General features: G+C 52.2%; 1 protein-coding gene across 2 annotated transcripts in view; it reads right to left on the bottom strand.

Annotated features, from left to right (window-relative positions):
• OSBPL5 (oxysterol binding protein like 5) overlaps window positions 1-14,434 on the bottom strand; it is a 52,015-nt gene that overhangs the window by 12,961 nt on the left and 24,620 nt on the right. The window contains exons 2-11 of one of the 2 annotated variants that reach the window (XM_080912037.1): window positions 13,859-14,015; window positions 11,913-11,995; window positions 7,835-7,915; window positions 7,601-7,702; window positions 7,060-7,263; window positions 5,531-5,615; window positions 3,274-3,445; window positions 2,869-3,061; window positions 1,338-1,522; window positions 906-987 (exon numbers count right to left, since the gene is read on the bottom strand). In XM_080912037.1, coding sequence (XP_080768163.1) covers window positions 906-987; window positions 1,338-1,522; window positions 2,869-3,061; window positions 3,274-3,445; window positions 5,531-5,615; window positions 7,060-7,263; window positions 7,601-7,702; window positions 7,835-7,915; window positions 11,913-11,995; window positions 13,859-13,994 — 1,323 coding nt within the window. In that variant the 5' untranslated portion in view covers window positions 13,995-14,015. The remainder of the gene's footprint in view (window positions 1-905; window positions 988-1,337; window positions 1,523-2,868; window positions 3,062-3,273; window positions 3,446-5,530; window positions 5,616-7,059; window positions 7,264-7,600; window positions 7,703-7,834; window positions 7,916-11,912; window positions 11,996-13,858; window positions 14,016-14,434) is intronic. The other variant, XM_080912038.1, reaches the window with a different exon arrangement.

Here is a 14,434-nt window from a genome sequence, read left to right as displayed (position 1 = left end):
GCTCACATGTATACAATGAGACACAGATCTGGAGTCAAACTCCCTGTACCCTTTCTTGCCCCTGCCTCCTAAATGCTAGCATTATACATGTGAGTTGTCCCCCACCCACATGTGTGTGCGCAGTGCGAATGTGTGTGTGTGTGTGTGTGTGTGTGTGTGTGTGAGTGTATGCTTGTGGAGGCTAGCAGTCAACCATGAATATTGAGATAGGGGCTCTTACTAGCCTAGAAGTTGCTAAGCAGGCCGGTGAGCCCTAGGGATCCTCCTGTCTCTGCCTCCTCAGCACTAGGGTCACAGAACCCACGAGTACGCTGCCACACCCAGCCCTTGTGAGTTTTGTAATGAAATTCAGGTCTTTGCACTGCATGGAAAGTACTTTACAACTGACTCAGCTCTTCCCAATTCCCCCTCTCCTTTCTCACTTATGTAGCCCAGGCTAGCCTTGAACCTCAGACGATCTTCCTGTTGGTGCTTCCCTGGTGCTGGAATTGCAGGTGTGCACCACCCTGTCTGGCCAGAACCTTGGTGGCCATGTTTATGGACTATGGAACCCCAGTTCCAGCTGGCCCTGCAGGCCACTCCATAACTCGGGCGGCTCTGTTACCAGCAGATCGACAAATCCCATAGGTGCGTTTTAACTAGGGTCAAATGCTCCTTTCTTGACACTGTTGTGTGCGGTGGTGCTTAGGCTGTTTCCTCAAACACTGAGCAAGGGTTGAGCTAACGGGGACCAGCATTGGGTGCCGTGCTTAAGGAGTCCAGAGGACTGCTCTTCACCTCTGTGCATCTGGGGCCTTGGTGGAGACAACTGGCTTTCTCCCATGTCATGGAGGAGTTGGTCCCACCCATGGTAGGCTGACAAACCCCTTGGCTGAGACCCTGCCCTTCCCGCAGGCCCCTCTCACCTTGGGCTTCTTGTAGAAGCCAGACAGGTACCACCGTAGCACAAGCTTGATGCGGCAGTAGGGGTCGTCCTCTGCTGCTGCCCTGTGGTGGGGTAGAGAGCTATAACTCAAGCTGGGCTCCCCAGCTATCCTCCTCAGCCCTCAGCCCTTTCTCCAATAGCCATCCACTTCACCCCAGATGACCTGGGCACCCTAATCTTCCCAGGTAGGCTAGAAAAGTAGGCAAGTGGGTTTACCACATAGCGAGAATAGTGCTGATGCCAACTCCACACCAGGGCAGAGGGGGCTCTGCACGCTTCAGGCTGTTTGGTGCCCTCACCTCTAGGAAGAACCCTGGATGCTCACACCATTATTTTCCTCCCCCTGGCTCCACCCCATCTCCTGCCTCTGCAGTCCATAGGAGTGTGGGGCCCCCTCCTGCTGGAGGTGCACCTGGAGAGCAGGTCTCCGTGGTAGTAGTAATCAGAGAGCTTGCTGAGGAAAGACCGAGGCTCCAACACGAAAGTCGGCAGCACCACACGTGACAGGTCCATGCCAGGCCGCAGCTGCCGCAGCAGCGCCCACATCAGGTTCTTGCTCTCCTCTGACACTGTCTCCACCTGGGATGTCTTGTCCAGCTACAGCAAAGGGACATGATCAGGCCCCATGAGCTGGGCTGTGAAGCCCCTGCTCTGAGCTGCCTAAGGGAACTGAGGGACAGGGATCCAGGATCTCACATCTGACCCTCACCCATTGGATGCCATTGGATACATGAACACTCTGTGTGAACAGGCAGCACTGCCCACCCGACCTTGGGAGTAAGCGGGTTCCTTAGTGGAGTGGGTACCAGCACCCACCCACACTGGGATTAGGAGTGAGCAGGTTCCTCAGCAGGTCTGGGAATAAGACCAGCTTTTCTAACCTAGCATCCTGGTTCTCCCTCTCACATGTACAACTGCCACGGTACCATTCACAAGACCCTCACCAGAGGCCAAATTCCAAGGGCTGCCTGATCTTGTATGTCTGGCCTCCAAAACCCGGAGTTAATAGCCCTCTTTTGTCTAGAACTTCCAGCTGCGGGGATCCGTTTTCCCCAGTCCTCTGTGTTTGTAGCTGTGCTAGACAGCTGTTACTATAAGAAATACCCGAGGTGGTCAAGTTACAAAGAGGAAAGGTTTGGGCTAATCTCAGCACTAAGGAGGCTGATAAAGGAGGGCTGGTATCTGTGGCCAGCCTTGACTACAGAGTGAGTTTTAGGCCAATCAGGGCTACACAGTCCAGTCTCAAATGGAAGGAAAGTTTTATCTTCTGTGAAGGAGGATTGCACCTTATTGCTTTGTCCTCTGGAGAGGCTGGACATCTGGAGAGGCTGTACTTGTACTTGGCCGCACAAGTGCTCATGGTCAGAACACTACAGTGGAAAATCTGTCTATCAGAGGCCACAGCCCTAGGGACTTAATGTCTTCCTGCTAGGCCCCACCTCCCCAAGGGTTTTGTTTTTTTTAAGATTTATTTATTTATTATATATAAGTACACTGTACTGCCTTCAGACACACCAGAAGAGGGCATCAGATCCCATTACAGATGGTTGTGAGCCACCATGTGGTTGCTGGGATTTGAACTCAGGACCTCTGGAAGAACAGTCAGTGCTCTTGACCACTGAGCCATCTCTCCAGCCCCTTACCAGCCGTGCTAAGCTGAAGACCAGAGGTCCACACTCATCATGCAGGTGACAACTCACATGACAGTACAGGGTCTGCCTGGGGCGAGGGGCTCCCAGGGGCCTCGTCATGCTAGGCGTATGTAGGTCCCCAGCGTGTAGAGGGCCGGGTGGGGATTATTTCCTGAGCTGCCTGTCCACTCTCCACCCCAGCCCAGGGAGGCTGTTTATTTGGGGCTGGACCCTCACAGCACCCCTGCATCTCATGCTAGATGGGCAGGGGAGAGTTAAGCGGGCATCACTTGCAGTCGACAGGGCTCTCACCTCTCCCAGCTCCTCCTGAACCTGCTCCACATAGGTAGTTCCCCTCCTTGGCCCACCAGGACTGTCCAGCAGGTCACTCCCACTCTCGTTGGTCTTGCGGCTGTGATCCTGGGTCTCGGCATCTGAGTCTTCAGCATTCTCTCGCTCTGACTTGTCCGAGAAGGCATCGTTCTCCAAGGCAGACCCATTCAGCCTGGAGAGTGGAAATGCCTGTGGGCCTCTCTCACCACAGGGACGTCACACACTGCCTTATACCGAGTATTTGTTCTACAGCTCCCATTTTATCGGTAAGGATGCAAAGACTGGTACCCGCCCGCAGGACAGAAGAAGTTCGTCACCCCAGCTGACTCATCTCCTGCTGCTTAGGGGACACCATGCGGATCACCTCTCACCCAGTTCACTCACGGGAACAGGTCTTGGTCTGGGATGGTGGCAGAGGTGGGCAGTCCGTAGAGAGAAGAGGGCGAGGCATCGGGCGAGGACCCCTGCTCCCCATCTCGGCCCTGCTTACACGTGCTCAGTCGCAGCAGGCTGGAGCAGCGGAGGGCCAGTTCCAGGGCATCCAGCCAGCAGCGGCCTAAGGGACACAGAGGACATCTGGTAGGTGGCTTCCCCTACTTCCCCCCCAAGGAACCTTAACCTGCCTGTGGTCTGAAACAGCCTTCAGAAACTAACCTCCAGCCAAGGAATCCTGTCTTTTACCTCGTGAAACTTCCAGTCCCACACCTTACTTCACCTCAGTGGGGTCTAGCTAAAAATATGTCTCCTCCACAGACCCCAGCCTTGCTTGTAGCCATCCTGAATATAAACTGAAGACACAGGTGTGTCTTCTCTTTGGCCATTAGACCACTGAAACAGCGAACACCTAGGAATTGGAATCTCCCAGGAGTCTCATGCTAAGGAAGAAAAAGGCTGAATTCTGGAGACAGAGGGAGCTTGTCTCCCAGAGCCCTCACACAGGTCTGAGAACTTGTCAGAACCACCTTGCAGGAGAGACTAGAGCTGAGACAGTGATGGGTCAGTGACAGGCAGGACCACACCCTGACCAGGACTCTCAGCTCTGCTCCTCCTCTGTTGAAGCCTAAATTTCACATCAGGATCCCAAGATGACTTGAGAGTCTTGAGTGAGTATATCTTGGGGTTGCCAGGCCTCAGGCTGAGCCAATAGCTCTAGGAACATGTACACACATGGATTCTGTGTGAGTGACAGCAGAGGCTAGGCAGGGGTCTTACACGCTAGTGAGGAGTCACTGACCTCAACTTCAAGAGGTAACAAAAGACAGGGCTGAGGGACAGCGTGGGAGCAGGGGCAGGCAGGGCAGGACCTCTGTTTTGGCCCTGAGGTCTTGCTTTCTTCATGACCGTGTGTGTGCATGAGTGGAGAACTTGGGTTAGACCTGAGAACACCCGCTGTTCTCAGGGGTGAGGCGGGGTGATAGGAGGGTGCTTTTAAGAACTATGGGGAGAGGGACCCATGCAGGTGACAACAATGTCTCAGTGTGATGACTAACAGCAGCAGCTCCATCCATGCCTCAGAGTCATCTATAAATGATACCACGTGTACCCAAGGGAGGCACCAGTGAAGGTCTCAGTGCAAGGCAATATGAAGTTCTTGATTCCTGAGCTTGCATGCTGGGTGTCCCTGGGGAGTGTGGACTTCTTTCCCTGACTTAAAGATACAGAGCCTTTTGTTTTGGGGCTACACTGGGATGCTCAGGGCACCTGGTACCCTGGAGCTGCCTCTCTTGCTGAGGGATATCGGAGATCCTGTTGGGCTTACTGTAGGCTTGGTCTGAGCACAGTGCTATCTCCTGTGATGCACATTTGTAAGCACAAGGGGGGGGGGGGATCACAGGAGGTTATACAACCCAGGATGAAAGCTGGTTGTAGAGTTTAATGTGCATTTTCCTGGCTGCCACAAAAGACTTGACATCCTAACTTTTGTACGGCCTTTGGAACCCATTTGAAAGCCTCTGCCACTTCTTGCAGGAAGCCCATCTTGATATACATGGGATTGCAGATAACATTCTTCCTTGACTGTGGCCCCTGACAATCAGGGTTTCAGCTCTGGTGGCTGGCTAACTGGTCACAGACCCTAAAGATGTGCAGGCTCTGTGAGGGCATAGGTTGCCTGTTTACCCAAGAGCCCCGCAGCTGCTCTTGAAAAAGTGAACAATATCGTCAAAATAGCCTGGGAGGGAGCGGGGATACAACTTTTGACCACCAGGGGGCACCATAGCACCATCAGTTAAGCTATCTACTGGATTCCAAGCCTGGACAGCTGGGCCCTAGTTGTCAGGGTCTTGGACCTCCAGCAGGGGAGCAGCCCTGTGGCTTTGTTAAGGAGCCACAGCCTGACTAGAGGCTGTCACTTGAAGGACTTCTGATAATGGGGCTGCTGCTTGGAATCTGTTACCTAGTTCTGAGAATCTGGGGCTTGGGGAAGCCCACATTAATATCTGTAACCTATTTTTTTGCCAGAATACCTCTAGGCTGCCTGTGACTTAATTTACCCATCAAATTTACAACTGTCACTTGATTACTTGCATACTGCCCTGGGATTCTCTTAGCATTGGGCTGACAAGGACACCTGGTGCCATTTAATCTGTGGGAAATCTGAGGCTTGGCTGAGAGAGGGGTAACACCGGAAGGTGGCACTCACCGTCTGATTCAGAAGCGGCCCTGAAGATCAGGTAGCTGCTGGGGAGGGGCTGTGTGATGGAACCCACACTCTCACCTTTGGGGCCCTGGAGAGACAGACCTGCAGGGTCAGGTACTGGGCCAGGAAGGCTGTGAGAAGGGGGTGGTCCACTCCTCACCCCCCCCCCCCTTCTAGTCAGATGTCTTTCCTTCTACTTAGCTTCCTCATTGTGGCTGCCAGAACCAGCTAAGGCAAATCCTGGACTCACAGTTGAATTTGAACTTCAAAGAGACAGCAAAGGGCTGCTTAGTATAAGTAAATCTCTCTGGTATCTGGAATAAATGTGTTTTGTTTTGTTTTGTTTTTTTGAGACAAGGTCTTACTGCATGGTTGTGGCTGGCCTGTAACTCGTCATGTAGAACAGGCTAGACCTTAAACTCATAGAGATCTGCCTGACTCTGACTCTGCCAGGATTAAAGGTGTAACCTATTGGGCCAGGCTGCAATAAATTTGAACAGTCAGAATGTTCATATAAAACAGTTCTATTTTTTTCCCCTGTCTGGCTTTTCAGACAGTTTTTGTTGTTTGTTTAGAGACAGGGCTATGATCACTCTGCAGCCTAGGCTGGTCTGGAAGTTTCTATGTAGCTGAAGATGGTTTTAAACCTCTGATCCTACAGCCTCTATTCCCCCACCCCACAAGTACTGCCCACCCTCGGGTGATGTGAGTACCCTCAGAGTGCTGAAGGGGGCCCACTGTGCTAGGTCAGACATGTTCATGCATTTTTTTGAGGTGGAATATGTTTAATCCACAATGGGTTTGTTCAGCTGTAATTTGTAAAGTAGGAAGAATATTAATTTTTAAACTAACAGAAGCTAGGCACGGTGTTTATAGTTGTAAACTGAAAGGATGAGGAAAGAGGGCTACCCCAAGTTCTAGGTTAGTCTGAGTCTCAGAATGAGCTATGAGTCAGCATGGGCCTTAGAGTAAGATAAACCCTGTCTCAAAAACCAAACCAACAGCAACTAACTACCACCACCGCCAACACCAAAATACCAAGCTAGGCAAGGTGAAACCCTCCTTTAATCCCAGGCTCAGGAGCCAGAGGCAGGTGGCTCTCTGTGAGGGACGCCAGCCTGGTCTATGTAAGTTTTTAGGCCTGCCCAAGCTACAAAGTGAGACCTTCTTTCACCCCATCCACAAATCCAAAACAACCTTTAACGCTGTCATTTCTTTGAAACCCATGTATAACCAAGTTTTCCCTGGTGACTCATTCCTATTCTGATTAGTTCTTCCTGAGCAGTCCTGGTGATAGCAGATGAGGTCTGAGCCTGGGACAGTACCCCCCCCCCCCCGTCCTCTCCAGACAGCACTGGATGAGGGGTCTCATGTATAACCCACTCTGCCTTCTCCCTACTTCCCGCAGCCTGTCAGAGGACAGCCCCCCCCTCCAGGGATCCCATGCTAGGGCTCCCATTTGGAACTGTGGCCTCTGGAGGACCCTCCAATGTCCCCGAATCTTCACCCAGGTGCCCTGTTGATCATCTCACCTTCACAGCCCACACAGACTGGTCCAGCGGGTGGAAGAGTTTGAAGCAGAAGCCGTCCTTCTTGGAGGGGCGTTCGATGAGCTCACAGCAGTGTAGCAGCACTGTGCCCACCCACTGGCCCACCTTGGGCGTCTTGTAGATGAGCAGCACCCCTGGCTTCAGCACACACCACAGCTTTGTCCAGCTCTTCAGGGTCCCTCGGATCTGCAGAGGAATTCACAGTCAGGGCCATCCAGGGAAGCTGCTCCCTGGGCCATCTGTGCAGCTTAGTGGCAGATGATCAGAGGCAGGAATGATTCCTGGAGGCCCCAGGAACTGGGAAGGGTATCCCAGAGTTCGGAGGGTAGAATGGTCCTCATGGCACCTTGACTTTAGACTCTGGCCTGCAGACCTACGAGGAACCAGCTCCATTGTGGGGCCATTTGTTACAGTAGTCAGGGGCCGTCTGGACAACTTTGTAGTGACAAACACTTAGACTTGTCTCCCAAGTATCATGGATGTCCCCAGTCAATAGGAGTCTCTGGGAGTGGCGCCAGCCTACCTTCAGGCTGTCAGCCATGATGACCACACTGGGGTCAGTCAGGGCACTGAACAGCTGCTTCGTGGCCCGCTTCTTCTCCTGTCGGTAGTTCTCCTTCTGTGCCTGTGAGCAGAGCAGACATGGGTCATAGAATGCATGGGCTTCTCCAGCTTCCCCACTGCCAGCAGGGCACAGGGAAAGTAGAATGCAGAGGGTGTACGTGTCCCCTCTGTCCTTGCCCTGGGCCAGGCCCACCTTGAGAGTGTCCTTCTTGGAGACCCTGGTTGTTGGAGAAGTACATTCCTTGTCAGATCCATTGCATAGCCTATACTCGGCCTGCAAGAGAGAGAACATTGTGCTGGGAGTGGCAGGGTATAGGCTGCCAGGACAAGGGCAGCAGAAATCAGGGGTCCCAGAATGACTAAGAACGAGACAGTTCTTAGAAGGTATTTCTAGAGGGCCAGCGTGTAGCCCTTGCTTGAAGTTACAGATGCGAGCCAAGCTTGTGTACTTGGGCCCACAGCTTACTTCCTGGACCCCAAACAGTAATCTATGAATCATGGAGCTGGAAGGAGCCACAACCTCACAAATGAAGAAACTGAGGTCCAGGGTGTGGAGCCAGAACATGGTCTATGGCAAACTGTACCCTGAACCCCACATGCCACCACCTGTTGATATATCCTTGTGTTCTACAGATGTGATCCAGGCAAGCTGTCACTTGCTATTTGAACTCACTGAGAAGCTAGCCCTGGGAATAAGGCTGCACACTACTCCTGTTTTAGACCATGTGTGTTTGCCTCGGTGTTCCCCAAGGCCTCTGATCTGCAAATGGCTGCCCCTCTCCGACTCTGTGACAGGGTGGGAAGACATCAGCCCTAAAGAATCAAGGTACTGTGCCCTTGAGAACAGCTGGAAGGTGGCCATTTCTAATGGAGGAGGGTTACCATTGTTTAGTGGAATAAGTGTCTACAGTGGGAACAAGGAACCGGAACTCAGCTACGGACAGGGCCCAGCTGGGAACTGCAATTGTCTGCCTCAGCTTCTCCAGGTGGTTACTCTGGGCATTGTGAGCCCCGTCGGTCCCTTTATCACTCTCTCTATCCGGCTACTCCATCACTTCTGCTGAGCGCTGAAAATTCCTCATTTGACCATATTTTGCTGCCTGCTGCTTCTGTCTATTGGCTACCTCCGTGTGTCCTTGGACATTGGCTTGCTAAATACTCAATAGACACCCTCACTTAAAACCCAAACAATGGCCACTGGCTCACGCAACCCATTCTCGTACACAGAATAAAAAATCAAGTGACTGTTCAGTGATCTGAAAATTATAGCTTGAGAGTCGGTCTTAATCGTCAACCTGACAGAATTGTAGAAGTGCCTGGGAAGAGTCTCAGCAAGGGACTCTCCAGATTGGGCCAGATTGGGCCAGATTGGGCCGGCCCTTGATTTTTTTAGTTGGCTTAATGGAAGTGGGAAGACCCACCCTGAATATGGACGGTGCCGTTTGATGGGCAGGGCTCCGGACTGATCGGAATGGACAGAGTAAGCTGAGCTTGAGCCCATGGATTCCTCGGTTGCTCTCTGTCCTTGACTGTGGGTAGACTAGTGTTTTAGGTTTCTGGTGCCTCGTCTTCCCCAGGGATGAGCTGTGACCTAAGGAAGGGAGGGTGATGTACTTGGCTCTGAGGGCTGGCTGAGAATCCGTAGGTTCATGGAGGCTATAAAGGTGAGGGGTAGAAGTATTGTGTGTTGGCTCATACTTTTGCACTCCTGTTATTATTTTTTTTCAAAAATTGTGTGTGTGTGTAGGTCAAAGACAACTTGCAGGAGTAAGTTCTTTCTTACAGTGCAGATTCATTGGGCATGGTGGCAAGTGCCTTACCTGTTGAGCCATCTCATTGGCTTATACAAGCATATTAAACCGAACAGATCAGCTGGGTGTGGTCTCACACGCCTCTAATCCTAGCACTCTAGGAGGCAAAGAGAGGCTGACCTTTGTGAGCTGGAGGCCAGCCTGGTCTGCATAAAGAATTCCAGATAGCCAAGGCTACCCAGTAGGACCCTGTCTTGAAGTCAAACAAACCAATCACCAGTTCAGGTCACTAGTATCACCCGTGTTTCTGGCAATCCTACAGCGAGCAACACTGTAGCAAATAAGAAGCCAAGCTGGGATGGAACCTGGCACCCCCCCTCTTAGCCACAGCAGAACATTGCTGCAGATGGCCAAAGCGAGTGCCAGGGCGCTCTGCTCAGAAGCCATCTTTGATCTGAGGAGGACCATGGTGCTTGTGCCATGTAGCAGGCCTCTAGGGACAGGCCTTGTTGGGACTCTTTGGACTGCTCCCCAGCCTGGCCTCTCCTTTCCACATTTCTCTTCCTCAGACCCTGAGTGGCCGGCCCAGAACAAGGACAGCTCTGACCACAAGGGGTGGTGACATGCGCCCTTGGCTTGCACAGGGCTTAGACAGTTCCAGCTTGCAGCCAGTTCTGTGGTGAGCTGTTTGTCAGAGCACCCTTGTGAGGCAGCTAACTCAGACCCTGCTCAGACTAGCAGCTGGTGTTTGTCAAGAACTAAGAAGAGATGGATGAATAACACAATGGCTTAACTTAAAACACTAGTCTGATTGTGAGCCTAGCCTTTAATGGCTGAGCCATGTCTCCAGCCCAATAATGCTATTCACAGGAAGATATGGCTCAGTGGTTAAAAGCCCTTTAGAGGACCCAGGGTTCGATTCTCAGCATCTAGATTGTGGCAAACAACCACCTGTAACTCCAGTTCCAGGGGATCTGACACTCTCTCTGGCTTCCTAGGATACACACATGCATGCAGGCAAAACATTCACATATGAAATAAAAAAAGAAAATAAATAAATAAATAAATACATAAAATAAAATAATAAAATAAAAGTAAGTCGATCTAAAACCCCAAAATACCCACTATTTACAGCTGTGAGAATGACCTTTGTCACCAGCTTTTCACCAGACTGTGCTGAACAAGCTGTGTTTGTTTTAGGCCAGAGGAAGAAGGAAGGCAAGCCGGGGGGCCAGGGGCAGAGCAGCTACAGCATCTTGGGAGAAAAGGCGGAGGCCACTCTGAGGGAGTGGTCAAGTCAGCATAGAGCTGCTGGGCACTGCAGAAGGGATTCTCCCAGCAGGTCATGCTTGGCATGCTCCTGCCTCACTCTTGTGTCTGGCAACCTAGGAAATGGGAAGGTCCCTGAGACCTGGGGACTTTGAAGTCTTCCTGGAACTCTGAGCTGGAACTGAAGACTCAGTGAGTAAAGCACTAGCCACACACACATGCAGGCTAGAGTTTGGTCCCCAGAAACAAGCCACGTCAAAGTAGGACAGATGTTGTGACCACTTATAGTCCCAACAATTGAGTGGTATAGTTGGGATTCTGGAGCAGGCTGGCTAGCAAGACTAGCCAGAATTGTTATCAGGGAGACCCTGCCTCCATAATAAGTGGAAAACAACTGATATCAGTTTCAGGTCTCCACATGCATGCATACACACTACCTATACCATGTGAACCACACATACTACACACATGTACACATGTAATAAGATAAGATAAACTGTAATCGGAATGACCTCCAAATGAGAGAAAGAATTTACAAACCACGCATCTGAGGAGGGCTGAGGACTCAGACTGTATAAAGAAGGCTTGCAACGCAACAAGAAAAAGGCAGACAACTCGATCAGGAGATAGGTGAAAGACTCGAAGATGCACATGATGCCACGCTGATCTGAGTCAACACGGAAGCTGAACCATACTGAGATGCCAATCAGGGAGGCTAGAGTCAGAAACAGAATAGAAACCACAGGGTGCTGGCTGGGGAGGATGGAGGAGGGCAACCATGGTGTGACGGTGCTCACCAAGTGCACGGGAGTTTGGCGGTTCTTCAAACATTAGAAGTTCACGGTTGCCTTAGCACTTGGCAAGCTCACAGAGGACTGGAGCCCAGATACATATGCACATGGGTACCCACGGCAGCTTTTTACTACCTATGAAGAATGAAAACCACCAGGAAGTGGCTGCAGAGGGAACAGCACAGTGTGGAAGGAAGAACAGAGCCCAATAGCTTGGAAGGTCTCCCTAAGCAGAGGTGCTTCCTACTCCCAAATAGTCCTGGCTGGCAGGAATCCTGTCCTCAGGGTCACCGGGCTATGCTAAGCACCTAATAAAAGAAGAGACACAGCTGACTGAACCCCACGCAGATAGCTGAGGCTTTTCCTTGTGTAAGGATGGAGGCCTCAGGTTCAGCCAGCACCCCTTTGTCCCTTGACCTAGGCTCCCTGCCTCCCGGTCCTCCCTCAGCCAGGCTCTTACCAGTGGCACCTTCGTGACGGAGCTTGGGGTCAGGGGCTCTTCATCTCTGGGTTGTGACAGGCCATTGGACTCCATGTCCCTTCCTGGAAGACAGCGGGTAGGCAGGACTCCTTAGAGAGGAGAGAGTGCCCGAAAAGCTGCCTGGGAGGGGCAGGAAACCACTAAAGTGGTGTGGCCCTGAGAGGTGGAGTGAGCTTCAGTAAAGGGTCCCAGGGGCTCTGGTCAGCCCTCACAACCACAGAAAGGAAACAGGGGAGGAGCTAGAGGAAACAAGGGCAGATGGGCCAGGGTGTGTGTGTGTGTGTGTGTGTGTGTGTGTGTGTGTGTGTGTGTGTGTGTGTGTGAGACTTAGGCCCTTGGATCACCAAGGAAGCATGGTACCCAGGTTCAGTGACACAAAATACAGAACTCTGGCAGTTCATAGTCTTGCTCCAGATTAGCTGAAGAGGTGGGAGGGAGGCTTGGCACCTGGACCCCTTCCCTACCTTCCTGTTCTCTGCAGCCTGAAGGAGAGAGATATTGATGGGGTGACCTGAAGCAAACCATGGGTGTGCTTTAACTACTCTCACTGGCTGCCTGTGGTAGGATGGCCTGTGTTTTAGAACAGAGTCCATGAATCTGTGGTGGGGTGAAACTCTCCCTGTTGAAGCCACAGGCCAGGGATGGGTACGAGGGGAAGGAACAGCTGGGAATCTGGGGGCTCTGCAGATCACCTCCCAAGAGCTCTGGGAATGGCTAGGCAGAGATAAGCAAGAGATACTCTCTCTGGAAAAGCCAGGGTAGTGACCGACTCTCCCCATACAGCCCCCTGACTTAGGCCTTGGGGCCAGGCTGGGGGATGGGCAGCTGTCCACTCTCAGAGGCCACATGTGGGAAGTTGTACTCTGGGTAGCAGCAGAGGTGCCACGTCAGGGGAGACAGGCCAGCACTAGCTCTGCTCTTTGCCGCCGTACATATCCTGTCTACACCCCTGCTCCTGGAACTGCTCATCTCTTCCATTCCCTGAAAAGGGACTGGAGCCTCCCGGTCCCTACATGGCCCAGCCAGTTGTTCCACGGCTCAAGGTTTCCAGAAACTGATCACTAACTGAGGTTTGCCACCACCACCTTTCCTTCCCACCTCTCCTACTGGGACCAGTCGACCCTCTCCTCTCCTTGCCTGTTCCTGCAGCCCAGGTGGATGAGGCTATGGGCCACAGGCAACAGTCTTCCTTGTATCCCAGTGACTGTCCAGAGTAACCTCCCCATCTGGCCTCAGTCTCCCCTTCTGGTAGTTGAGATTGTTGATGACATGACTTCTAGTTCTCCTTCCCTGGTATGGCCTACTGCCTGTCCTCAGGAAGGCTGGTGATTTCTCTGCGCTCTGTATCCAGCAATGGGAGGTGGAAGAGGGGAGAGGGGAGAGGGAATAGACCCCTGAAAGGAAGGACTAAATTTTCTGATGCCAGTTGCCACCCACAGGTAAGAGAGACCATTGGTTTAGCAACCACGTGAACATTCTTGTGGTGGGGCACAGATTCCAGGTCCCAGAACTTTATCCACAAATGACCGGGAGGTAGTAGCATGGACTGAAATGTTCCCTCCTAGGAGTCAGAACCACTTGGAAGTGGGACATAGATGCTGATGTTGTCTCCATTTTATTTACAAGTAAGCTGAACCCCAGTACATGGTCTACAGGCACTCAGCCAGGTCAGCAGGGCTGGGGTCAGGTGCCTGTCCCTACAGGCAGTGTTTGGGATAACTGCTCTTTATCATCCCTAAGCTAGCACCTCACCAGCAAACATGGTACTTCACTATGCTGTGAGCCCTTTGCCCACAACAACCATAGTCCCTTTTGTGTGGGAGTCTCTCTCACTGGCCATGAAGGTACTGGATGGGGTGGGACGCTGGCTGAGCTCTCAAACTGCAGAGTCAGAAGGACCCCAGCTCCCCATGGCCTCTACCAACCTGGGGTGATGGGACCAAGCTCATTTTCACAGCCCAGAAGCAGGTTCCGTGGGAGTTTCCGGGGGTCAGTCTTCTGTGGAGTAGAAGCTGGTGGACACAGTGAGAAACGGCGCCGGAGAAAGGCCTCCTCCTTCATGGTGTGGGTGCTCGGGGGCTTCTGAAAGGAAGAAGCAGAGGCATGTGATCAGGCCTCATCTAAGGCTAGGGAGAATGTTCTGGTATATCCACAGAGAGACCAAGGGAGGGCAAACCAGGTGACCCCAAAGTGTGAGGTAAGCTAACAAGAGGCTGGGGTGTCCCTGGGTCTGCTTGTTCTATTTTAGGACATATGAAGTCCCTGGCCCTGCCTGAGTGTCCCTGGTACTGAACAGTGAAAAGGTACAGGTGTACTCTCACGAGTTCAAACTAGCCCGTGATGTCAACTACCTGCTGGAAGCAGTCCTGGGACCAGGAGAGGCCACAGAGGAGGAGCTACAGGCAGCCTCACCAAACTCTCGGCACTGGCAATGTCCTCGGCAGGTCACAGGTCCTCACAGTCTCATCCTAAACACAGCCTGCTAGCTGGGGACAGCTGCT

Source organism: Micromys minutus (assembly GCF_963924665.1).
Source record: "Micromys minutus genome assembly, chromosome: 2".
NCBI lineage: Eukaryota > Metazoa > Chordata > Mammalia > Rodentia > Muridae > Micromys > Micromys minutus.
This window is presented reverse-complemented; position numbering and strand designations above follow the sequence as displayed.